The sequence below is a fragment of the Chaetomium globosum genome, genomic scaffold (genome assembly GCF_000143365.1).
Source record: "Chaetomium globosum CBS 148.51 scaffold_3 genomic scaffold, whole genome shotgun sequence".
Taxonomy (NCBI): Eukaryota; Fungi; Ascomycota; class Sordariomycetes; order Sordariales; family Chaetomiaceae; genus Chaetomium; species Chaetomium globosum.
In genome coordinates, this window is record NT_165978.1 from 473,980 (window position 1) to 499,230 (window position 25,251).

General features: G+C 53.7%; 9 protein-coding genes and 1 non-coding gene across 10 annotated transcripts; 4 read left to right on the plus strand and 6 right to left on the minus strand.

Moving 5' to 3' along the window:
- The first annotated feature begins 661 nt into the window (after nt 1-661).
- CHGG_11357 lies at nt 662-747 on the plus strand. Its single transcript has one exon. It is a non-coding gene; the product is annotated as a tRNA-Leu (tRNA).
- A 771-nt stretch (nt 748-1,518) lies between these two features.
- CHGG_05426 (uncharacterized protein) lies at nt 1,519-1,821 on the minus strand (the record flags this gene model as incomplete). Its single annotated transcript, XM_001221520.1, has 1 exon — nt 1,519-1,821. One exon carries the CDS (start codon nt 1,819-1,821, stop codon nt 1,519-1,521), a length of 303 nt encoding a protein of 100 aa, XP_001221521.1.
- Nucleotides 1,822-3,781: 1,960 nt separating this feature from the next.
- Nucleotides 3,782-4,784, plus strand: CHGG_05427 (uncharacterized protein; the record flags this gene model as incomplete). Its single annotated transcript, XM_001221521.1, has 2 exons — nt 3,782-4,640; nt 4,702-4,784. 2 exons carry the CDS (start codon nt 3,782-3,784, stop codon nt 4,782-4,784), a joined length of 942 nt encoding a protein of 313 aa, XP_001221522.1.
- A 956-nt stretch (nt 4,785-5,740) lies between these two features.
- On the plus strand, nt 5,741-8,564 carry CHGG_05428 (uncharacterized protein; the record flags this gene model as incomplete). Its single annotated transcript, XM_001221522.1, has 6 exons — nt 5,741-6,079; nt 6,134-6,496; nt 6,549-7,345; nt 7,541-7,934; nt 8,015-8,099; nt 8,443-8,564. 6 exons carry the CDS (start codon nt 5,741-5,743, stop codon nt 8,562-8,564), a joined length of 2,100 nt encoding a protein of 699 aa, XP_001221523.1.
- Nucleotides 8,565-8,890: 326 nt separating this feature from the next.
- Nucleotides 8,891-9,391, minus strand: CHGG_05429 (uncharacterized protein; the record flags this gene model as incomplete). Its single annotated transcript, XM_001221523.1, has 1 exon — nt 8,891-9,391. The coding sequence occupies one exon, from the start codon at nt 9,389-9,391 to the stop codon at nt 8,891-8,893; it is 501 nt and encodes a 166-aa protein (XP_001221524.1).
- A 1,441-nt stretch (nt 9,392-10,832) lies between these two features.
- On the minus strand, nt 10,833-12,435 carry CHGG_05430 (uncharacterized protein; the record flags this gene model as incomplete). Its single annotated transcript, XM_001221524.1, has 2 exons — nt 10,833-11,908; nt 12,303-12,435. 2 exons carry the CDS (start codon nt 12,433-12,435, stop codon nt 10,833-10,835), a joined length of 1,209 nt encoding a protein of 402 aa, XP_001221525.1.
- Nucleotides 12,436-13,183: 748 nt separating this feature from the next.
- CHGG_05431 (uncharacterized protein) lies at nt 13,184-14,677 on the plus strand (the record flags this gene model as incomplete). The annotated part of the gene is made up of 1 exon (XM_001221525.1): nt 13,184-14,677. The coding sequence occupies one exon, from the start codon at nt 13,184-13,186 to the stop codon at nt 14,675-14,677; it is 1,494 nt and encodes a 497-aa protein (XP_001221526.1).
- A 1,777-nt stretch (nt 14,678-16,454) lies between these two features.
- On the minus strand, nt 16,455-18,120 carry CHGG_05432 (uncharacterized protein; the record flags this gene model as incomplete). Its single annotated transcript, XM_001221526.1, has 3 exons — nt 16,455-16,615; nt 16,826-18,029; nt 18,118-18,120. The coding sequence occupies 3 exons, from the start codon at nt 18,118-18,120 to the stop codon at nt 16,455-16,457; spliced, it is 1,368 nt and encodes a 455-aa protein (XP_001221527.1).
- Nucleotides 18,121-18,963: 843 nt separating this feature from the next.
- On the minus strand, nt 18,964-19,748 carry CHGG_05433 (uncharacterized protein; the record flags this gene model as incomplete). The annotated part of the gene is made up of 4 exons (XM_001221527.1): nt 18,964-19,166; nt 19,242-19,407; nt 19,464-19,559; nt 19,638-19,748. 4 exons carry the CDS (start codon nt 19,746-19,748, stop codon nt 18,964-18,966), a joined length of 576 nt encoding a protein of 191 aa, XP_001221528.1.
- Nucleotides 19,749-24,143: 4,395 nt separating this feature from the next.
- CHGG_05434 (uncharacterized protein) lies at nt 24,144-25,073 on the minus strand (the record flags this gene model as incomplete). The annotated part of the gene is made up of 1 exon (XM_001221528.1): nt 24,144-25,073. One exon carries the CDS (start codon nt 25,071-25,073, stop codon nt 24,144-24,146), a length of 930 nt encoding a protein of 309 aa, XP_001221529.1.
- Nucleotides 25,074-25,251: the final 178 nt, after the last annotated feature.

A 25,251-nucleotide genomic window follows, 5' to 3' on the forward strand; every position in this document is an offset into this window, starting at 1 on the left:
ATATTAGCCGTCATTAACCCTACTCGCGCGTAAATTGCCACCCAATGTGAAGCTCAGGTCGAGATGGGTTGCACTGACCTCTGGTCCTGACATATTTTGCTGGCATTGCTGCCCATCAACGTTGACCCGGCCCGGAATCCTTCTGTCTCTGGCTGCCGTCTGACTTCATCCCCCAGCCCTTTCCCATCCCCCGCATCGGGGTTTGTAAGCGGTTACGTTAGGATCCTCATTTAAGGTTGGAGATCTGCCATTGGAAGGCCCGGTAGTACCGTTACATTCCACCGTTTAGCGCCCCCAACACCTGCTGCATACCCCACGATTCCCTGCTTGCTTCCAGGGTTGACGTCGTGCTGGGTGGGTGACAGTTGGCCCACCTCTCGGCGAGCAAAGGCCCATTGCCAGAAATGGACTCGTCTTTGATGTCCGGGTGTGCCGAGCCTGCCGGATCATGTTACTTCGAAAAACGGACTTCGGCCATTTTTGTGGCTGACCGTGCCTCGGATCATTGGTGACAAACAGGTAGGGAGATAGTGAATTGTCGGACGAAGCGGTCCAAGCAAGCCCTGCCAAGGAATCTTCTCTGCGTTCTCGATCTCGAGACGAGCTATCGCGTGCCGGGCATACCCCTACCTCAACGACATTCCGTGTTAATCCCTTGCATGGCAAGGTGGCCGAGTGGTTAAGGCGCTGGTTTTAGGTTATTACCACCAGTGGGAAACCGCGCGAGTTCGAATCTCGTCCTTGTCAAGGATTGTTTTTATGTTTCGAGTTTTTTTCTTTTTTCATTCATTTGTTACGCTGTTATTTATCCCTCTAGCCTCTAGTTCTTCTTGTTTACAGCTCATTCGGATGGCGAACTAGCTCTTGGAGGCAATGTAGCTGTTACCGTTCCCAACGTTGCTAATAGTATAGAATTGGATTGATGCGGGACACTGCATCTAATTGCAAATAGTAGAAAAAAGGTAGTTAACTAGAAGAAAGAGTTGTCTGTCAAAGGGGCAAGGCGCCTCAGCCTGCACTGCAATATAGTTGTCGCGCAGAGCGCACAGACTACATATTTGCAGAGCAAAGTGGGGCGGCCTGACACGGACTATCTCTAACTCTTATCACACAATGGGGATTCTTGCATCATGGATCAAAGCTAAGTGAACATAATCATAAATTCAAAATCCTCCTTGATATCAAAGTACGCGGCGCCGTGGTTGCGACTGCTACACAAAGTACAAAACCAATGTTCTTTGCCATGAGAACCCTGCTAGACTGCCAAGTCCTACCCGCTTCCAATATCAAGCTAAAACACACAAAAAAAAAGAAAGAAAACAGAAATAAAACACACAAGCAGTGTCCTCCAATTCTAGGTGTTGCATAGCACCTTTCCAATATGGTTGCTCCTGTTGGAAACGACAACTCAGGCGGAAAGATCGGGAGAAAGAATTTGATTCATATGGCGAATCCAACAGCTCCCTGCGGCCCGAAGAAGACGGAAACACTGCATCGAGCACACTGGCCCATATCCAACTAATAAAGGAAGACGGCACCAACCCCAGCCCCTGCTACGCCCGCAACCAAGACACCCACGTTCAAGTTCAGGAGTGCGGTAGCATCCGACGTGGTGTTCACGCGGGCAGGGCACCTTGTGCGGCAGCGGCGCCTCCTCTTCTCGAGGCCGGGCTCGTCTTCAGTTCGGTTCTTGCCATGCCCCCCCATGTGGGAGTGGGACTGGTGGCGGGCAACGATATCCACGGACTCGGGGGTCCTGTTGGCCAGGCTGGCTGCCGAGGCGACGGCGAGGAGGGAGTAGAGGGCGATGGTGTACTTCATTTTTGATGTTTGATGGCTGAGTTTAGCGTCTTTGTTTGACGGCGTTGGTTTGGTTTATGGTCTTGTTCAATATTTGGTGAATGACTCGGGATGACTGGGGTAAATGCTGTCGAATGTGGGGTAGCGAACCTTGAGGCGGATATCGTGGCAATCTTATAGTTGTCTCTGTTGACGAGTACACGGCAAGTTTTGCCCAATGGAGATAGCGGTTTCGGTGGTCTACCTTATTGCTCCACTGAAACAAGCCTTTGAGCGGCCGCGGGGACGCGCCCCTGGTTACCAAGGTGCGGACCGGGCCAAGCAACACAATCCGATCGACAACCAGGAGGTTCCATAATAACTCCAAATGCTTTGTACCACCGCCCTTGGAATTCATCAGGGAGTCCCTCAAGGGTTGGTCGTTTCGGGTGATGCCCGGCGCTGGCCCGAATCGGGGCCAATCACACCCGTGACCCGGCCCGGGGATGCGGGGATCACTATCCTAAAACTGTACCATACAACCGAGTTCTCGGGGAATGAGGCTTCTTTTAGCATGATTACAATGCATACATTGACCTCGAGCCAATTTCGTGTTAACGCCTCTCCTGTCGCTGGTCCCAGCTTATATTTTGATAATCACAAATTCAACGACGAGCCTCGAAGCAGCCGGGCCGCATGTGGGGCCGGCTGTTTGAGACCCACTTGTCCGGCCTGCCCGGGGCTGGCTCCGGGAGAGGTGCAAGTCCGAATCTGATTGTCAAAAAGAAGTCAAAGCGATGGCAGAAAGGCAAATTGCTACTACACCCGAGAAAGGAGGTTGCCTCGGGCGGGTAACTTTGGAAGGAAAAAGGGAGAAATGAGGGGTGTAGATATCCACACATCCCCTTCCCTCTCTAGGTGAACCTGGAGATTTAATAAGTACCTAGATAGAACTGAAACTACCTTAAGGTAAATAATACATCGCAATCGCGCCTACAAACACCGCAAATTTTGTTTACACTTCCTCGTTATCACTATCTTCGGCAGCATTGACCTGTGGCCGGCATTGCAGTATCTGTCACGGGGCGTGGTCAGGGGAGTCACGGGACAGGGTCAGGTTCTGGCTAATGACTGAGTTGTGCGATGAGGAGAGAGGAAGCTCTCGCAAGGGGACGCCAACGGAGAGGAAATACGGCTGCTCGTGTGGATCCAGGTCGCGTGGGCACGTGCTGCCCACGTGACCCAAGCAGGTCAGGCTTGGTGCCGTGACAGTATCCTATTCTAACCGCCGCCTCCTACAAGCCATTGCCGGATTCCTTCGCAAGCCATCCGGCCAATAAACCTCTGAGGGTAGTAAAGGTGCAAGACCGGACGATTCAGAGTTTTGCATTTCTCCTTGGTTTCTATTCTTCGGTTCCCGCCCACCCCTCCCAACTATCCTTCTTCCCCTTTTCTAATTTACTCGGTTTTTTTTTTCTTTCTTCGTTTGTTTCTTCCTTTTCTTCTGCTTAGTTGTTTTCCTTTTACTTTTTATTTTCTCTTGATTTCTGATTAATTATTATTTCGACTCGGTTTATTTTGCTGGTTGACCCATGCCACTCCTAGCCCTGGTCTTGCGTGGTATTTTGGGTTCCTTCCGTATCATTTTCGTCTTCTCGCGGCCTTTGAACGTACCTGACAAGAGAACAGCTAGTGCACGGTTTTAGCTCCGTGAAAATCCGAGTCAGACACGGGATAACATTGTATCCGTAGCCTAATAGCGGTTAGGCTCACGAAATGTGAGACCAAAATGAGTAGGAGGGGATGGCTTGGCGAGGATCGTCGATGTGTCATATCAAAGTGTTTTTTTTATACGAGCGACGCGAGCGTCATGAGACGAATCTGACCGTCTACAAAAGGTAAGGCCCTTGTACCTCAGAGAGAACTACAGAAGCCACTTCTTCTCAGCAGTGTCAACACAGAACAAACTCACTCAAGAGTCAATCCCAAATACACGACCACCATGGGTATCTTCCGAACCGATACCGATGGCGCCAGCCTCTTCTACCGTTACTACATCCCCTCTTCATCCCCCCACAGGCCTGCAACAACCACCGCACGGCAGCCGCTAACGTTGGTCTTCCTCCACGGGTGGCCCATGTCCTCGCGCATGTTCGACCAGCTGATCGTCCCGCTGGTCGAAACGCACCGCTTCCCCGTCATCGCCCCGGACCGCCGAGGGTTCGGCAACAGCGACTGGACCACGCCGAGGACGGGCGAGGTGGTCTTCGAGACCTTCGTGCAAGACGCCGCTGCCCTTCTCGAGCACGTCATGAGACCCAACCCGGGGCCCTTCGTTTTCGTGGCCGCCAGCATGGGCAGCGTCGAAAGTGTCCTCGCCCGCGCCGCCAGCCCGTTCTTGCGCGAACACTGCAAGGGGTTCGTGTGGATGGGCCCCAATATGCCCTACCCGGCGAGCTGCGAGGAGTGCCCCGATGCCCCGAGCGCCGAGGTCTGGGATGGGCTCATCCAGGGCTTGCGGGGGCCCACTGCCAAGGACTTCATCGCCCAGGCGATTCCGGGGCTCTTCCGGCCCGACTTGGGTAATCAGGTCAGCCAGGAGATGATGCAATTCTTTGAGAGGCTCATCCACCAAGCCGATCCCGTCGCCATCGAGCGAACGGCGGTGGTGTTGCAGAGACCCATGATTGAGGAGCTCAAACAGTGGGCCGCGGCCGGTGCTGCCGATGAGAAGGAGAAGTTGGCGGTTCTGATACTCCATGGCGATGCCGACTCCGGCACACCAATCGACTCAAGCTCTGTTTTGATCCACAATATTTTGCCGTGGTCTCAGTTCAAGATCTACAAAAACGCAGGACATGGTGAGTATCCGACCGGATCTGTACCAGGTTGCTTCCAATGGTCCACTAACCTCGAATGCAGGGCTGTACTTGACACATGCTCAGCAGGTATTGGATGACATGCTTGCTTTCCTCGAGCCGATCATTTCTCAGGGCCAACAATAGTGAATCGATGGCAGAGTATCAATGCACGAAGACGCATTTGTGCTCCTTTGCAGCTACAGTGGTCACTGCAGCTCGCTACATACGGCATAGCCATTTAGATTAATCGTTGTACTACCCACCCACAAAAGCTTCCTATGCCTGAATTTCAATCTAATACCTGTCCTAGAGGGCTCTCAGCGAAGCCTTCGGTTGGGCGTACAGTACATAAGTACCTAGAGGCACGCCTCCTTTCTTCCCCTTGGGTCTGCACTTGAGGCAAACGACCTCACGAGGATTGGTTGCCAACAGGCTTTGCAGATTAACCATGGATGTCGATCTGCCCCATGCCGGGCTTGTAATTGCCGGGTTTCTGAAGATGCCGCGGCGTCATGTTTCCAAACTCAACTCTCCAATGTTATGTCATGTTGTTGTCATTCATCACAAAATGGTGCGCTTGGCGGGCCTTTTCAGCTCGCCTCTTCTGCCGCACAACGACCGTTTAGGTATCAAGCATCCACCCACACCGTGTGTTTTGATGTTGGTATTCGTTGAGACAACTGGGTCCGCCCGCACCGAACCGCTCCCCCGCTCCCGCAGTGGCATGTCTCTCACTTGCAGCTGGGGATCACGCCAATCATTACACCATCAAGTCAATGACAGCCATTCACAACTTTGGGCTTCGCGCGGCAGTTTCGGGGTGGATAAGTTGGGTTACAGAAAGTTCGACCTCGAGATCAGACAGTGCATTGGTGTCATAGGCTTGCAGCGACGATGCATCGGGCCAGCTGCAGCTGTGGCTCTATTATTGTTTTATGCAGCCTTGATTGTTTGGAGGAAAAGCGTTGCTGATCCCTCAAAAACAAGGGAGAGAGGCGTATACATAAGCTTTAGAATCTCCTAGACAAACCCAAAATCACACCAAGATTCCTTCACCTTTCCTCCGTCACCAGTGGGAATTTGGCCGGTGCGATTTCAGGATGGCACCCAAAAGCAACGACTTCTACGTCCTGACGGGCATCAAGGCAGGTATCATCGGTGAGCAGGTCCCCCTTCGCCTCGAGTTAGACAGCTGGTACCCAGGCAAGACCCACGAGCACTTGATCCAGAACAGCTTGTTCCTCTGGGCTCTTAAGCTGTTCGAGGAGAAAGACCCGACACAGAAGCTCTCCTTTTTCCAGGTTGCTGGCATTCACGGATACCCCTATCAGCCATGGGATGAGGAAGAATACACCGCCGCGGCAGGCGGTGCGGGCTACTGCACCCATAACAGTATCCTGTTCCCGTCCTGGCATCGTCCATACATGCTTCTCTACGAGGTAAGTCTCTGTCACCTCCTGACACCCCTTTGCTGACGATATCCACGCATACAGCAAGCCTTGTATGAGATCATGACCACGGAGATCATCCCAAAGATCCCAGACGAGGCTGCTCAACAGCAGTGGGAGAATGCTGCGGCAACGTGGCGGTTGCCGTTTTGGGATTGGGCGTTGAAGAAGGCTCGGCCAGAGGACAGCACGGATCCGGGATCCACGAAGCTCATCTACGACGTTCCCGTCATCGTCAAGTATCCGAAGGTGGACGTCCTCGATTACCAGAAAGGCGCCGCCTCTCTAACCGTTACGATCGACAATCCCATGTACAAGTTCACCATTCCCGGCACGGCGCCGATGGGTTCATATGGCATCAATGACATACAAGCGAAGACCGAAACCGGCCGATTCCGCACTACTCCCGTGAAGCCCTCTTCGCGACCTGCTTTGTTTCTAAAAGCTGACACGCGCCTAGTTCTCCAAATCCAGAAGCTCGTCCCGTTGGGCGGACTTTGTACCCCAGCAGGGAGAAATCAACAGCAACTGGGTGGATGGTACCGTCAACAACGCCCTTGTTGCGGAAGCTCTCCAAACGGCCCCGTGGTACAATTCAGACGCCGACGGCGTACCACTCGCTGACATGGTCTACCGGCTTTACCAACCAGAGTACATCAAGTCGTTTGCGCAGTTCGCCACCACCAGGCTTGCCGGGGTGAAAAAGGATAATTCTCTTTCAGACCCCGCATCCTATCTGAACTTGGAATTCATCCATAACAACATCCACAACTGGACTGGCGGGTTTGGCGAACATACGGGGCACATGGCGGAGGTTCCTGTGGCCGGGTTTGACCCCATTTTCTTCATGCATCACTGCAACGTTGACAGACAGTTTGCCCTCTGGCAAGCTCTCAACGAAGAGAACGAAAACAATTGGTTCGATAACCTGGATCCGCCCTACCACGATGATGGAACATGGACCATCGCGCAGCAAGACGTCGACACGCCCCAAACGGCCCTTGCACCATTCCACAAGAATGCAAGGGGGGAGTGTTTTACCTCAAACGACATTAGGCATTGGACAACGCTGGGGTATTCCTACCCTGAGCTGCAGCCCTGGCTCGACAAATACAAGGGCGAAGATGGGAAGTTTGATTACGCCAAATACACAGCGGACATCCAAAACCAGCTGAGGTCCTTGTATCAACCCCCGGCGTCGCCCACTCTTCATGAATCGGTGAAATGGGACATCATTGTCAACATCACCTACGACCGGTATTTCTCTCTCATCTTCCGTGTATATCACATAGCCATTTATCTTTCCGTTATGCTGATCACTCTTTTCTGCCTTCTTTTCCTCTCTCCCCACTCCTTCTTGTACCTTTCCTCCCTCTTCCCCTTATTTCTCTTTTTCCCCTTTCTTGCCTTCCCCCGTCTTCTTCGAACACATCATGACTCAGCAAAACTCAGTTTCGCCTTTGACGGCATCCCGTACACCATCTACCTCTTCGTCGGCGACAAGACGCGATACGAAAACTACCGGGATCCCGTCACCGGCCAGCCCGTCCCGCCGCACAAGAACCCCCAGCACGTCGGCTTCGTCTACACCTTCAGCAACCCCGTCTTTGGCGCCCGTGCCAGCGGTAGAGGGTGCGGCAAGTGCGAGACCCAGGCCGAGCAGGGCCGCACGCTCTGCCGCGCCCAGATCCCGCTCACCACTGCCTTGCTCGCCCGCGCCCAAATAGATCCACACCTCGCACCCGAACTTGGTAATGCCCCTGAAGGGATCCTGCCCCTGCCCAGCCTCGAGAAGGGCACCGTGGATGACTATTTGGGCCACTTCCTGCATTGGAATGTCACGACGGTGCGTCACTATTTCCCTCCCACCTCCCATCGCTAGCGTCAACTATGTTTGAATGGAACCAGAGCTAACTCAAGGGGTAGTCGGGTGGTACGGACGTTGAGGTCCCTGACGAGAACGCGTTCATCGAGGTGGCCGCCTACCATCGCGCCGCCCGCTTTGACGATCGTGCGTCGGCGGAGCGTTACACTCTGCTCGAAGGGGCTACATCGGGCAAGCCAGGCGGTTTCGTGTCCAGCGGTTCAACCTAAGACTATGAGGGCCTCGGCACTTCCATGTCTATACCTGGGCTTCACGTGCGTAGTTGGTACATGGTACAGAATGCAAAGTCGAATGTGTGGGTGAAATGTTTAGTTCCTAGGCTAGGTAGTTTGAAACTGATATTTCCAAGTCTCCAATTTGACCAAACTACCCCGGTATCGTGACTGTGTCCATCAACATATGATGCCACAGAGTGAGAGAATATCTTAAGGTTATCTTACCTATCAAAGAAGTTGCATGGGACTTACAGTGAGCAGCCGGTACTGCGTCAGCAACAAGCTCAAGGTTGCGGTCCTAGAAGCCCACATGGAAGCACAGGGTGATTATCAGGAGTGGCATGCTACAGTTTCGATCAAAGGCTACTTTAATTAGGTATCGACGCAGTTGAGGAAGAACTGCCTTCCAAAACTGTGGATGGATGGATGGATGGAATTTATTTCGCCCGGAGGCGCTGGGTCTATAGGGCCTTAGCACGCTAACTACATCCGGATCAAATCGGTTTGCCTTTAACTCGTACAAGCCCCCTACTTCTTCCCTCTTTCTCGCTGCACCATTTACCTCTTGCCTTGGTTGTTGTTAGCAGATCAACTTGGAGGCTACTTTCTCCAAGTGTTCAGCGTCCTATCTTCAGCGGCTAAAGCGGGACCTGCTGGTTAAGGCTCGTGGTTGAGGCTCGTGGTGTTGAGTGTCGGCTTCTTCTACTGTGACTGGTCTAGACTCTCCTCCTCATTCAGCTCCAGCCTTCCTGTTGCCATTGCGTATTTGATCGTCGCCCGGACTGCCTTCATATCTGGTGACCAATGCCTTGTATCCGATGGCGCTTTCCCTCCCAGATAGAACGAGAGGCTTCCTCGTCTTGCCACTGTGCATTGCAGCATGTCTTCCCTCAGGGCTGTCCATCTCACGCATCGGAAAAGAAAGTGTTCCACTGATTCCCTCGCTTGTCCACAGGCACAAAGGTCTGACTCGACCGCCCCGATCCTGCTCAAAAAGCCGTTCAGTCTCGCCATTCCGGTTCGGAGCTGCGCCAATACGCAGGCCTCCCTTCGCTTCAGCTTGTCATAGAGATGGCGCGTGTGCTTGCCTGGTAGTGCTGCGTCCATGGCCTTTGAGAACTTGCCCACGCCTACAGGTAGAACTCTTGTCGCTCGTTGTCTTTCCATTGCCAGCCTCATCGCGGTAGACTTGGCCTGGGGCATTTGGGAGTCGGGTGTGCGTCCTTGCTTCGATCACGGTTATGGCCACATGTAGGGTCAGCGGTCTGCACGGGGAGCGCCCCAGCCAATCGTTAAGGAACCAATAAGGGGAGGATCACTCTTGGCAAAGTGATCCCAAGTAATGGGATCACCAGGCTCAGCGTGAGCCAAGTGAGCCCACCTGGGGAGGATCACTAGGAGGGTCATGATCCCAAGGAAGAAGGATCACGATGAGGTGAGTGATCCAGTTACTATGTAGTCACTCGTTCTGGAGAGCTCTGGGAGTTCTCCAGTTAGCAATCACAACTACAGTTCGCTACAAGCTCGTGAAGCCTACTGTTGAGACAAGTCTTTGTTGTGCACCCTTTGGCTGCACCGAACCTAAGCACCCTTTGCAAGATTACCTTCGATCGAAGCTGAACCCTAACAGGACGGGGTCCTGGAGTAGGTTCGTCACAGACGACGATGATAACTTAGAGTCGACAAATTCAACAAGCTCTAAAACTACCGATAGTCGCGCCGGACTTTCTGCAGCGCCAGTGGAATTGTTAACGTCTCAAAGGAAATACTCTGCAAAGTCCTTCCGTTGCGCCTCTCCGCGAAGCTGGAGTTTCCATTCTAACAGACCGGTTGTTAGACGAAATATTCTTTAAGGGTTGCGGTCGGGTGAGTGAACAAGGGTAACTTTCAATACTTGTAGTCCCAGTTGTTAACATAGTTCTGGGTACAGATACTCGAGGGAGGTTCAGCTTACGGGTTTGGTGAGTCACATTAGTTCCCCACGACTGTTATTATTAAGCTAACAGAGACTAGCCGGGAGCTGTTGGCATTTCCGTTGTTTTCGATGTATCAGGTGCCGCGTTCTGTTTGATGAGGGCATGAACCCGTACCTCTTGAGGAACGATGGATCACTCATCTGCAGTGATTGCAGACATCGTTGCATTGCTTGTTGCCACAAGATCGACGAGGATTTGATTATCTTGGCTGACGGCCGGACCTTCTGCCAGTTTTGCTTCCGATGTAAATTGAAAACTGCGACGGGAACTTAAAAAAGTCTTCGGTACGCCAACTCTTTCAGTGGGATGTACTGCATGGATTGTTACCAAAGCCTCACGGCCCGTCCTGAAAGGTTCGATTCCGCCATTCGCAGACGCCAAGTAGCGTCCCCGAGCTACATATTCGGAGACTGAATGAGGCAGCACTTCCGCTGGCAACACAGCGGTACCACTCATTTCTTGTCAAGGCCATTGCCGGGCGGCGGGGATAGGACTGGGATTGGAAATACGAAAGCGTCATCCAAAACTAGCGGGATTAACAAGGAGATCGATACACGCATACAATTCGTTAAAGACGTGTTTAATTATAACTGGGTAGAGGTAGGTAGCGAGTGATCTCGACCGTCCCATTCAAAAAGTACATTACCCCAAAAGAACGGACGACTGGATCATGGCCACAAGGACTCAAACATAAACAGCCAGTCCTCCCAGTAATTCTCGTAGCTTCCAATGAGCCAGCTCCGGCCATCTCCATCCCCACCGATCCTCCACGGCCGTGTGTACAACCCCTCAGCCTTGAGATGTCGTTTCCCAGCCACATTCATACTAAACGAGCTGGGACTGACCCCTAAGAAATAGTCACACTCCAGCAAGACAATAAAGTCAATCAGCGCCTGCTGGTCCCAAGTCAGCGCCTCCAGCGCGGCCAAATCAGAAGGGTGCTCCCTCAACAACTCATGCTTCGTGACGACAGCCATGCCGTACTGTTCCGCCGCCGCCGTGGTCAGTTTCCGAGCCTCGGTCTTGTTGCCCGTCGCCAGATAGGCCGCCTTGAAGTCCATGCCGCCGGCCTGCTTTAGGTAGGCCCCGCTCTGCTCGTCGAACTTGGGCCACCGGCTCAGCGCATCGCTCTCGGTGCGGAGGTGAAGCCCCGCAAAAGCGCGGTGCCCGGCGTGGTCGTCCGAGAACTGCCGCATGTAGGTCACGACGCGGTAGCCGAGGGCGAGGATGTCCTTGCGGAATCGGAGAAGGCCCCCGTAGCTGGCGACGAACTCCGGGCCGTCGCGGAAGACGGGCCAGTCCCATTGGACGCCCCAGGTGAAGCGGATGATGCGGGGGGTTTGGAAGGTCGGGGGTGGTAGCTTGAATTGCTCGGTTGTGTTCTTGATGAACTCCCAGAACTGTTTGTCGAAACGACCGGTGTGTTTGTTAAGCTCCCGCTTGTCACAACCTCCCCGCTTGCCAAAGTTACGGGGGGTGATCTTTTCGGCCCGGTAAGGTACTGGAGCGTGTGGAATGTCATCCGTTGAGTCGTAAAGCGTAATTTGAGGGCAAGCGGTTTTGAGGCTTTGACGGAAATGGTCCTCGTCAAAGAAGTAGTCGAATCCCTGGTACTCTAGCATGAGGTTTGCGAGGTCCTTCTCTGAGCGTGTTCTGATCTGGGGAAGCACGATTCCTGTTGCCCCCGCATCAATGGCGTAGCGGAAGCATGTGAGGATGTAATTGCGGATATTGCCAATGCCGCCTGAGTTATTATCGCAGACAAACACGATCCCTGGGGTCCATCTGGTGCTCTCCTTGCACACTCGCTCCAACGGCCAGCTGATAAATGGCGCGTCCGCTTTGGAGAGGTCGACACTCTGGTATGCGGGCGGGCTGATGCTGGGGTCTCGTTGGGATGATTCACCATATAGGCACATCTTGGGAAGCCGACATAACCAGATGGTGGCGAGGCTGATCAGACAAACGGTGAGCAGCACACCACGCGGTCGAGCTAAAAAGCCCGGGCTACTGGTAAGTCGCCTCCCCATGGCCCATAGAGATTGTTTTCCGGCTTGCAACTGGGGTTGCGTGTGAATGCGGCCGGGGGAATAGGAAGGTCTTCGCGTCGCAGCAAAGCTCATCCAAAGCCAACACACTGTTCAGATGCCGCATGCGGTTCATGAATGCATGGGGTGTCATCCAGATGCCAAGCTGAAGCGAGCGTGGCCGCTTGGCTTGTTCCAGGTGGCGGGTGCTGCGAATCATATCCCGATTTGCCATCGGAACCATGTTTCCGAGGGCCCGCTGTTGCAGGAAACAAATGGGGGCATGATTCAAGCGAGTTCCTGGATTTAAGCTGACCGGAAAGCTGTGAAAAGGAGGCAAGCATACTCCGTATGTAGTATGAAACAAACATCAATATGAGCCCGTTTACCCTCAGTTGGTGACGTTTAACTTGCCGGTAATAGCGCTTGATGACAGTCAGGGGTTGTAGCCTCGACGAGGCCGTGGGGAATTGTAGTGGCATGCGTGCACTAAACGGAGGCAAGGAATCCGCATGTCGATGCAAGGGAGAGGCACCCTTAACTTTGTTCCGAGATAGGAAAACGAGAATGACAAATTTGGAGGGGGAAAAAACGGCTTAGGAAACACGCATGATTAGGAATGGAATCAATATATATATGTACTAATATGCCAACGGGAATCCGGTCAAGATATCCCGTGAGTTGGATTGGACTATTTGGTGGGACAGATAATATGGCAAGGTTCAATCGCAAGCCTGCAGGAGAGTCGCACAGTCTGGCCAACAAGAAGGCCGATTCAAAACTCAACCGTGGCTGTCAGATTGAGGGTTAGGGATGCAGCTTTTAGCTGTCTTGGCTTTGCGTGAGTGGGACGAGCGATAAGCCCCGCAGGTGAGGGGTGATAAGGCGACCCCACTGAAAAAGTCCAGAGTCCACAGATTTTGACTTGAATTTGCGACTGAATCGGCGAGAGAGCCATAGGCGCAACCTTGACTGGTCAAAGAGACAACACAATGGCAAAACGCACCGCCGACGAAGAGAGCGCGGGCCCTCTAAAGGCCGGAGGGAGGCCGGACGCCATGGATGTCGACGACAAGCCCGCCGACATGGGCGAGTTCGAGGACGAATTCGAGGATGAATTCGAGAGCGAGGACGAGATCATCGAGGCTGGTGTCGATGGTCGGCCAGATGCCGAGCGGGAAGCTGAGGAGGCAATGGACGTCGACCCTGCAGCCCCCGGGACCTTCATTGTCGGCAGAACAAAACTCGAGCCTGGCCAGACTCTCTCTCCCGACCCGACGACATACCGGATGTTACATAACCTGAGCACCCCGTGGCCATGCCTCTCATTCGACATCATACGCGATGGCCTAGGCGACAACCGCAGCGTGTACCCCGCGACCATGTACACCGTGTCCGGAACTCAGGCCGACAGCGCAAAGGCCAGCGACAACTCCATCATGGTCATGAAGTTCAGCGGTCTCAGCAAAATGCAGGGCGCCGACGGGGACGAGTCGAGCGATGACGAAGACGAAGACGAGGATGCTGACCCCATTCTCGAACACAAAAGCATTCCTCTCAACACCACGACGAACCGGATACGAGCTCACCACACCCCATTCCAAGACGCATCGAAACCCCCCACCACACTTACCGCAACGATGACCGAATCGACCAACGTCTTGATTCACGACATCACTCCCCACCTTGCCTCCTTCGATACCCCGGGTACCGTCATCACTCCCCAACAAAACAAACCCATCAGCACGATTCGCGCCCACAAGTCGGAGGGATATGCCGTGGACTGGTCGCCGCTCCACCCCGCAGGCAAGCTCCTGACCGGCGACAACGACGGCCTGATTTACGCCACCACACGGACCGACGGCGGCGGTTTCGTGACCGACACACGCCCCTTCCAGGGCCACACGTCCAGCGTGGAGGAGATCCAATGGAGCCCCTCGGAGGCGTCCGTGTTCGCGTCGGCGTCCAGCGACGGCACCATCCGGGTGTGGGACGTGCGCAGCAAGGCCCGCAAGCCCGCGCTCTCCATGCAGGTCAGCAACGTGGACGTGAACGTCATGTCGTGGTCGCGGCAGACGACACATCTACTGGCATCGGGCGACGATGCCGGTGTGTGGGGCGTGTGGGATCTGCGACAGTGGAAGCCGAGCGCGGGCGGGAATGCCGCGTCGGCGCTGCAGAGGCCGAGCCCGGTTGCAAGCTTCAATTTCCACCAGGAGCAGATCACCAGCATTGAGTGGCACCCTACGGATGACAGTATTGTGGCGGTGTCGGCGGGCGACAACACGGTGACGTTGTGGGATCTGGCGGTCGAGTTGGATGATGAAGAGAGTAAAGACACGGCGGGCGTCCAGGATGTACCGCCGCAGCTGCTGTTCGTGCACTACCAGAACCAGGCCAAGGAAGTGCACTGGCATCCGCAAATACCGGGCGTGCTGGTGGCTACGGGCGAGGAGTTTAGCGTGTTTAGGACGATCAGCGTGTAAGGATGGGTGCAGAATAGACACGGATAGCGATATGTCACATGTGTGGGATCACCTCCAAAGCAAGACGGGAGATACCTATGGTGAATTGCATCGGGAAACATGCACAACACTTATTATACCGTCTTCCAGTGGTTTCGGGGACATCCACATCCATTCGATTTCCCCTACCACAACATTCCAAATCACAAAACCAAATCACGATCTTGCCAACATCGAACCACCTTTCATTGACCTTTCTCCCTCGTTCAAACAACTCCAAACCAACCATATATCCATCCCAACCAACCAAGCATGTCCACACCCGCAACATCAACCCACATTCCAACGCTTGAGACATGCCCCCTCCCACTCATGGTATATCAACCCCAAACTCATCCCCTCCATACGTACAAGGAGCCTAGAATCACCCCTTCCCTATTAATCACGCCCTGACATGAACATGGCCATTCTTCCTTTACCCAACCTCCAATACGCTTAAATCATCCTTAAATCGTGAAACGGCGGCGGGACCGGGAGCCGGAACAAACATGAAGTGAAGCAAGGCTTTTGGCAGCCGTGTCCGGACCTTGGATCCTGAGATGGAAGGACTGTGAAGTTCGTTATAAGTCTCCGCTCGTGTCGAGATTGTTGGTGGGAGATCGCAGGTGGTGGGGAACTAGACATACTCTTTTTACGGCTAGATGCCGGCTAGTGCAACCGATGACCTTGGGTGGGATCTCGTCGGTGTGGGACGTTGTGCTACAAAGAGGTGGATAAGAGACGACAGAATGGGTTGTGATGGTGCTGACCGAGTTCGAAGAAGAGAGTGCAGAGGAGGAGATAGTGTGATGTGTGCAGCGTGCCGCGCATCGTGAAGGGAACGAACCTGTGTACGAAGAGGGATGTGGGTGGTGGATGGTGTCAACGGTTCAGGGGTGGACAACGGCGAGGGCCGGGATCGAGCGGAGTGTGGGTGGTACGCCATGGCGACGAGAATCAATCACTTCGGAGCAGGCCTGCGCGGCTTACCGTTTGAACGTCACTGCACCCTGCTTGTCAGCCAGGTTAGCGACCACGCTGAAACTTACCGGAGGACATGATGTCGCTCGCGGTCCGGATCAGATCGTTGCTTCGCTTGACGCCCTGGGTTGGATAAGTCAGTTGCTGCTCGCCATCCTTAACTTGTTTCCAAGCTGCGGGTCGAATATTAATCGGGGGCCATGCTATGGAACCGCTGGATGTGTCGTGTCAACGTCCGTTCTTTGGAGAATCTCTTGAGGTCGTAAGGGGCGACCGGCAAAACAGAACAGTTGTGGGGGGTGAAGCAATGAATGCTCAAAACATCTCACTATAAAGATGGGAAGAAGTTGGTGACAGTCCCCTTCATTCTCCTCAATGCCAATGGCAATCCACCAATATATACCCCAACCTGGCCATCCTGTGTGTCACGACGTGGCGATCCAGGAGTCGACCCCTCTTCGTCTCGTCATCATGTGGTCAGTATGAGGAGGTGGCACCACCCTAACGGCGTCAAGTGATCTCGCCCCACGAATCACATCGCTAGTACGAAACACTGCTCAGGAACGAACAAACCACTCTTATCCCGCTACCATTTGGTAGTTGACTTTGTATTAGACCCCTTTGGTACAGTGTATCTTGGCAGATCGGCACATACCCATCGCAACGCCTCTGCTTGATTCGAGATCAGCACCCGGATCAACCACCAGCAACACTTCGATTTGCGCTCTGGAAAGTCCGAGAAACTGTAACTTTTATTCTCCTACATGAAATTACTCCCCTAGATGGCTTGCATCTGAAAGCTCTTAACAGTAACCTCGCCTCCAACGGCCTTGGTAGCAAAGTTGAAGACACCGAACCTGTACCCCGTGAAATAGTTCCACGCGTTGCTCATCTTGAAGCCAGACCCAAGCTTGACAAAAGTCTTGCTCCCCGTCCAAGCTGTAGGAAAATGTCGTGGTCCTCTCCGTGCTGGTTCCAAACGCAGGCGTGATATCGGGCCTCGATCCTAAACCAAACATCCGACGTGTTGCTGACAGTCGGGCCCGTCGCTGCCGTCTTGCCCTTTGACGCGGTCGTCCAAGAGCCCTCAGCCAACCGCAGGTCGTCGACAAGCACAATGCGCGCCTCATTGCCCTGGCTTCCACACACCAATGTACCCAGCCCGGTCCCGGAACAGCACTGCGCCGGCCCTGTCCCCGTCCTGCATCTTGCTGACATCCAACCTAAACGTGCCGCTCGACTTGGGCCCAGCAATCCGCCGCGTCAGCGTGTTCCTCGCGCCAAACAAATCATCCGTCACGGTCGCCGTCTTCAGCACCAGCCCGCTGTCCCCAAGCGAAAACTTGCCCGTATCTGGGTTATGGTTCCACTCCCAGTGATGGCTCAACTTCCCACCTTTGAACTCATCCAACCCAGCACTTCCTGGCACCGTCTTGCTGGTCTGCACCGGAATAGGGTAGCTCGTCCCCCAGTTGCCCTGCGAATCGGTCACCAGCTCCGGCCAGCCATCACTCGTCCACTTCAACGGCGCCACCACGGGGATCCGCCCGCCAGGATACGCATCCATAAACGCCACATAATACCACGTCCCATCCGGCGCCTCCACCATGCCGCCCTGATGCGAGAACCCCGCATTCGACAACGGACCCTTAATCCGCGACACCAGCGTGCGTTGGGTGTAGGGCCCAAAGGGCCCCGACGTCGACTTCAGCACGTACTCGGCGTCGGCGGGGCGGGTGACGAGGATGTAGTAGGCGCCCTTGGCCTTGTACATGCGGGCGCCCTCGATCGTGGTGCCGCTGGGCGGGGTGTAGGCGCGCTGCGTGCGCACCTGGCTGAGCCCGTCGGACGACAGCTGGGCGACTTCGATGTTGGGGTTGCCGTATGCCACGTACATGGTGTCGTCGTCGTCGATCAGCAGCCCGCTGTCGTAGTAGCAGGTGTTGATGGGCGGGTGGGACTCCCAGTTCCATTTGGAGGCGTCGACCTCGCCGTCGTTGGCGCCTGCGTTGGTGCCTGAGCTGGTCCAGATGTAGGTCTTGCCGAAGCCGATGCAGCCGTACCAGTAGAATTTGTCGTTGGATTTGCGGTAGCGGAGGGTGGACGCCCAGATGCCCTTGACGTAGGCGCCGGGGGTGCCGCTGGTGAGGTTGTATTGGTTGCCGAAGTTGAGGGTGGGGACGGAGTGCGTGACGGGGGTCCAGTTCACGAGGTCGTACGACTTGAGGACCGGGGCGCCGGGGGAGTAGGCAAAGGTGGAGGAGGAGTAGTAGAAGACCGATCCCACACGGAAGACGTCCAGGTCGGGGTAGTCCTCCCAGAGCACGGGGTTGTTGAAGGTCGTGGCGCGGGACTGGAGAGTCGTGTACACGGCAGCAGCAGACACGCTGCCGGTGAAGAGTGCGAGGAGCGGGAGAAGCCCCCCCCATCTTGGCTGCGACCATGTTGAGGTGTCTGTTGATCCCAGACTAGGACACACTTGTTGTTAGTGCTAGACTTGTCCGCAGTTCCCCGGGTTGATCCCAGAACCGTTGTTGGCGTGATAAATCAGGAACCCTAACTAGCCAAGGGATACCTGACTTATATATCTGGCTTGGGTAGCACTACCGGCGGCCTGGTTGGTGCCGGTAAACCTCCGCCCTGCTATCCATAGCCGACGCAGTAATCCTTGCATCCTCGCCATTGGCGCAATATTTGCGTAGAATGGAAGAAAGTAGTCGCAGATCCCAGTGGTTATGTTGCATTTTAACCAGGCGGGTCAAGCGCACCAATGGTAGCCCAAACCTTCACGGCGGTTGAATTCGTCTTGTCCCTCGGAACGAGGCTCTCCAACTTTGTTTTGGAGATCTCTCGTGATTCGCGCGCAAGCCATGGCCAAGTCATATTTACCTCCCAAACGGAGTTTCTAGCGGAACCTTAGCTAGGGCATGCCCGTCACGAACACAGGCATTTTCGCTCCAACCAGAGGTGGTGGCAATGATGGTAGTGTAAAAAACCTTTCCAGGGCCGTGATTGCAATTGCAGACCCCAATTTCGACGGACTGGAAGTGAGTTGATTGTATTTTCTAGAGTTGTAACAATGAGATAAGGATCCAAGGATGGACAAGAGATGCCTCGGACGAAAAGCAACTAGGCAAGTCCCCCCACGGGAGATACCAGTAAGTGTCAAGGTAGTTCCCGGGCACGCAGTTCTTAGAGACTCGGGAGACGGTGCTCCATTATATCATAGTCCTACACAGATCGCTTCATAATCCTCCACAAATTACCTTCATCGGGCTCGCGCAAGTTCATACGCAATCCAATCCATGCTTTATGATCCACGGATCCTTCGCCAGCTCCTTCGCCGTCTTGCGATCTTCCAGCGCCCACTGCAACATCTTCCTCATAAGCTGTAAAAGCAGCTGTTTGTCCGCGCCCTCCAATGATGTCTCCAGATACTCCAGTGTCTTGGGGGGCAAGGGTTCAGTGTCTGCGATCCATTGGCCTTTAACTATTCCGGTGAGGTTAGCAAAGCGACTGGGACTATACTAGGATTCTTTAGGCCCATAAGTGAATGGTTGCTCACCTGATTCAGAAAAGAACTTGTTCTCATGGTTACCGCGGTTGATAAATCCGGCCGGTGGTGGCCCCAGCAGGGTAATCATCTCAGCAAGGTGAGCCCTTCCTCGATAAACACCATCTTTCCGGTCAATTCCATCGAATAGATTGCGGCCTTCGAACATATCCCATATCTGGTTTTGCGTTAGCAAGGAAAACCTGACAAGTAATAGAAGGTCGGCATGGCTACCAAGCACCCGACGTTCCAAATGTCGATCTTGGGGCCCCACGGGACTTTAAGAATAACTTCGGGGGCCCGATATTGGCGTGGTTGGGCGTAACTGTCCTGCAGTTTGTCTGCAAAAACAGCAGACCCGAAGTCACATAATATTGGCCACCCCATGGCGCTAGTGTCGAGATCCACCATGCGAGTAATATGAATCACCCGTCCGTTCACTTCCTTTCGTGGGCTAGGGTCGTCTAGCTCGGCTTGTTCGAACCTCATGAGGGCCGACTTGTCGTTACATTCAAACATGATGTTGTCTAGCCTGACATCTGGATGGTGTCTTTCTGTCAGCAATTATGCTGGCATAGAATAACAATCGGGTGGCAATAGAATTGCCCGCATGAATGATGCCACATCCATTATGGAGGTAGTCCAGAGCCAGGAAAAGACGATGCATAACCACTGCGAGCATCAACTTGGGGAGTCTTCCCACAGCGGGATTCCGAGCGAGGAAGGTCAAAAGAGTCTCAAAAAGAGGGAGGTGGACGAGGCACTGGTATTCGCCATCCGGACCTTCTGATTGAAAGGTGTCGAGCAACTGCCGTACACAACGTCGACCGGGGTGGGATGGCGGCCCTTCGCTGATGCGCTGATAAACACTGCGTTCATGGTTCACGTAGGAACCCATGAAGCTTGAGCGGGCAAACACGGGTAAATCGTTTCCGGGCGGTAATCAGGGAGTGTCTCTTCATCGATTTTAGCGGTGTTGGGGATCAAGTCGTAGCGAAGATTCGAGAATGACCGAGGAGCTAATGGAGCCCGACGGCATAAGCTCGTGGCCCAGCGAAGTGAGGCCATGGCTTGTTGGTATTGAACAAGGCTGGTGAACGTCGAGAGCGGTAAAGGAAGTCGAAATGATTGAAAGAAATAGCAAAGTCAACAACAGTGAGGAAAATTGGGAAAATGGCAGGGCACGTTTGGGAGTTGGGACGGTGGTGCTGTGTCTAAGATCAATAATAAACAAAACAGTGTTCATCTAGGCTAGCTGACACAAGTAATCAACCCAGGATTAGTTACATGCTTCATTACACATGCAGGAACAGCACGATGTAAAGCAGGGAACTCCACGCACACTCGCGCCATAACAGATATTACTAGGCATGTTTCATATGGCCATCTCCTTTGGTGCTGACATACAACTTCACAGGTGGTACCCGATCAATGTTGTTATTGAATATGTGTGGTGTAGCCGAGGATACCAATTCCAGACACTTATTTTTGACTCCAATGGCAGTAAATGCCGAATTGCATCATGAAGAGTCCCGTGATAAGCCAGGTGCGCTCCGCCAAAATGTACATCAGATTCAACGTGTGCTTACAGCCTATACACATAACTGCATAACCACGAGGCGATGGTCTTCAGTTGAGTTACATGCTGGGTGAGACGTTGAGCGTACTGCCAATATCAGGTGCACTATTATCAGGTTGGTGGTTTGAGGCCGTGTCAAGGGGGCGGGCACAAGGGGAAGGTTGGGAATATCTTCCCCTACCTCACCGACTACAATGTACCTCTTTGAACGATGGCATGCATATCCTTTGAACTCTATCTTCTTAGACTGCATGCTTCAAAGTATTCTATGTCACCGCAGCCAGCTTTGTATTTGCTTTGACTACTCCTGTGTACATAATTCAGCTTTGGACTGCCTGCTGCCAGCCAATTTCTGTCTCTACCATGGTTCCTCTCTGTCACACACTATTTGCTTTTACTATCCTTAGAAATACTCGATGGCGTTTTGGAGATTCTTCAGTTCAGCCCGTCAATCGGTGAAATGGACTAGCTATCCCCTGGAGAAACTTGCTCCGCCCTGACCTGACGCATCTAAGATTTATGCTGCTCGTGGGGCTGTCTCTGTTGTAACGGGCTGTACCCGAGGTGGGCCTCGGTAACCCTCGGCCAGCTCACGTACAAGCACGGTCCACCGAACCCCTGGATGAAGCTATTCCCAGTTGCCCCACAGCGCACCGAACATTCGAGCAATGCGCTCGGGCCACCGCACTCGCGATCATAAAGCAGCCCCACGAGCTGCCAGACTCTCTCATCTTTCCTTTTCTTCTTCAAGCTTAGTGTACTCGTAGAGTCGTCACCAAATAGTTGCAATATACTCCTGGGACCGTTACATCTGTTAAGTCTATCTAGAATACAGTTTCGTCATTACCATCCTACGTTTCCAAAGCCTCATAAGCGATTGGGGCCTCTCTTGTACATTTGCTGACAGCACATACAGAAGGTCGGCCCAATTAAGGAGATAGAGATCCTGTAGGGCCCACTCCCCTCCTTCTCAGCCCGGGAGATTGCAGAGGAACTCATTATTTCACAGGTATCGAAGCGATGTGAGCAGCCCTGTGCACCTGTCAGAGTTCAATCCGGATGACAAGGAACCTATCCTTCGTGTTCGCATTACACCAGTGGATGGCCGTCCCGCGATTCACCATATCTACAGGGACGGCAGGGGGACCATATCTATGGACGATATGAAGGAGTAAGAAACAAAGTTGTGATTCGAGGAAGCCGAGGTAAAGGGGGGGTGTGGTGCAGTCGTTCGAGGATGATGGTCTCTTGGTGCGAGCTGAGGAAGGCGGTGATGAGAGGGTCGTTCTCTAGGCGTTCGTAGGTGCGGCGTTGTATCCGGGGTTGTTACTGGGATGGTCCATCGTTAGAAGGCGGGCTTTTAGTGATGGTACGGTTGGAAATGAGGAAGCTGGTCTTGGATAACCGACAGGTCTGGCGCGCTCCAGGGAGGCTAGTGGGAATTGGGGGTATGGAAGCTCGAGTGAAACAGACACGCGCCGCCAGTGACCGCAGAACAATGCAGAAATTAGGCAGTCGGGGAGTCATGTTCATATATGAGAAGCCAGGGACATGATGGTACATGAGGCAGCATGGTTTATTCTATCCCCATTCAATGCAAACATCAATGGCCAGCATTATCCAACTTAGCTAGCTCAAATAAGTGATGGCATGGGTTGTTGATATCGAGTGAGACAGGGGGTATGGGTTAGTAACGTGTCGAGAGCGACAGAAGCTCAAGTCGAGAACAGTGAACCCCAGAAATCACATGAAATGTCAGCAGCCAAACGGAGTCGACATATTGCCATAGTTATACCATTTAAAGCAGTCACTGGGTAACTCTCTAATCTTTGATCTCAAGATAGGTACCTACCTTAGGAGGGAAGAAACTTGGGGCCAATGGCTGTTCACACAAAACGGGTTGATCTGGACCACACTGCTTGGTAGTACCGTTCTGTGGTTTGATGTCACTTACTACCTACCTAGGCAAAAAGAAAAAAAAAAAGAAAGGTCCAAAGATCGGAGAAAAGAAAGAAAAGAAGGAGAATAATAATATAACAGTAAGAGCGGTTTAGCGAGAGTTTAGGTAGCTTCGGGTCTCGTTTCCTTCCGTCGAGGCGAGGTTTGATGGACATTTGATCTTCAAACTTGGGGTCCGTCTATGTGTCTGTGTATTGGATTGTTACTTGCCAGCCAAGAAATGTGGGTCGCATCACGAGGCTCTAATGCGGTCTGTGCATTTCCCTCTCTTCTTGACACTGACATTGACATTGATAAATGGTGCAGCGAGAAAGAGGGAAGAAGTAGGGGGCTTGTACGAGTTAAACGCAAAACGATCTGATCCGGATGTAGCTAGCGTGCTAAGGCCCTATAGGCCCAGTGCCTCCGGGCGAAATAAATTCCATCCATCCATCCATTGACATTGACTTGGATGTACCCTCAATACCCGCCAGCCTTGCTGGGACTCCCTGGACCTGTGGATTATCAGGAGCCATCTTCTTCGTTTCCGACCGATCCGTTATCAAACGGCCGTTCTCCAACGATGAGTCCTCCAAGGAACAGCTCCGCGTGGAACGTCGCATTTACGCGCTCTTGGGAAACCATCCCCGCATAACGGCCTTCCTCGGGTCACAGCAAGACACTATCATTCTCGAACGACTCCATCACACCCTTCGCCATCGCCTACTTGAAATGCGGAAATTACAACAACGGCCGACGATGCAGCAAGTGACAACATGGGCCTTGCAGACGGCTGAAGAACTCGACGTCAAACAAGTCAACATCGGCACTTACAACGTCTTGCATGACCGTAAGGAGAATGCAAAGCTTTCCGATTTTGCGAGCTCTTCTCTCGACGGCTCTGCTTCCACAGTCGTGCCAAGTGTTCATTCTGCGCACCTGAGCCTGTCCACCATGGAACCCACCGTGCAGTAGGAGCTTTTCGCCTTGAGATCGTTGCTCTACGAAGTCGAAACCACTCGCCGACCCTTTGAAGACAAGACCGAAGAGGATGTAGAGGCTTTGTTTGGGTCAAACCGATATCCGACCACAAATGAAATGATGCTGGGGGAGGTGATACGGAAATGCTGGACTATGACCAGGACCTACTTCAGCGCTAGCGAGGTGGTTGCTGACATTAAGCGTATCCAAGAACACATCGATGACAACAAATATGCGAGAAGCCAGCCTCATGAGGGTACATGAGCCAGCATGGTTTATTCTATCTTAAATGTGCATACATCAGCGGCCAGCACTATCCAAGAGAGCCAGCTCCAGCTCCCCGAGTCCCCCAACCCATCCTCAACCATCCCAGCGACACTCTATCCCTCTCCAAAGCCACAATGCCATACCGCTACTCAAGCCCAGTGAGTCTTTCCGTCGGCGCCAATGTAATACTTCCTTCCGCTGGCGGGATCAACCATGAACTGGACAGTCTGGAGAGGCTTCCGAGTAGGAACCTTGGCCGACGCGGCCGGGGCCTTGGACGACGGGGCCTTGGACGAGGATATCTTGCCCGAGGGCTGCTGCTGGGCCGGGGCCTGGGCGCGGGCCGCCTTCCACCTAGGCATCGGGCCATAGACCTGGACGTTGCGCTTCTTCTGCTTGTCGTCGAGGATGAAGGGGCGGTGGGTCGACGGGTCCTGCTGCACTTGGCAGGGGACGCGCTGGCCCTTGTGGAGGTAGTAGTTCTGTCTCTGCGAGTTTACAAACACCAACAGGATGTTGTGAGGGTTGGTGGTGCGGCCCTTCAGGGTCGTCGTCTTCACCTGGGTGCCCTGCGCGTCGCAGGCGCAGTAGTTGTCGTCCTCGTCCATGTAGAAGTATCCACCGTAGGCGTCCTTGTAGACCTTCTTCTCCCAGGCGGGGCCGTTATCGTTGCCACCACCACCGCCGCCGCCGCCGGAACCGCCGCCGTTGTTGTCGCTTGGATCCCTCTGGGGGTTCTCACTAGCAGGCGCGCGCGCCCTGAGATACAGCCGCTGGTACTCCCGGAGGACCCCCGGCAGGTTGGGCGCCGTGGTACCCCAATCGATGATGGTACCCTCCAGGGCCACCTCCTGGCGCCGGACCCTAGTGAGGATGCAAGTCCAGTAGTGCCCTTGGGCATACCGGAGCCCGATATGAAAGGTGGTCGATGAGGCCGATCGGCCTTCGCCGTGCGCGGCCTGCCAGGTGGTTTGGCCCCATGCGGTCGCGCTGAGCTGGTCTGGGTTGGCATTCTCCAGGTAGACTATCATGTCCTGCCGGGTGCGCTTGTCCAGCGGGTACGTGCTAAACGACGACATGATGGCGGATTGGCTGGGGTTACCGGATCAAAGAAGCAGGTGGGGGAATGACCTGGGTAGGTTGGAGTTGTGTAGAGGGAGGTAGTGGAAGTAGAAAGGTGTTGTCTAAGATCTCGGCCTGCGAGAGATGGTAGAGTAGAAGGTTGTAGTAGTGCTGGATGAGTTGTGTTGTGATGAG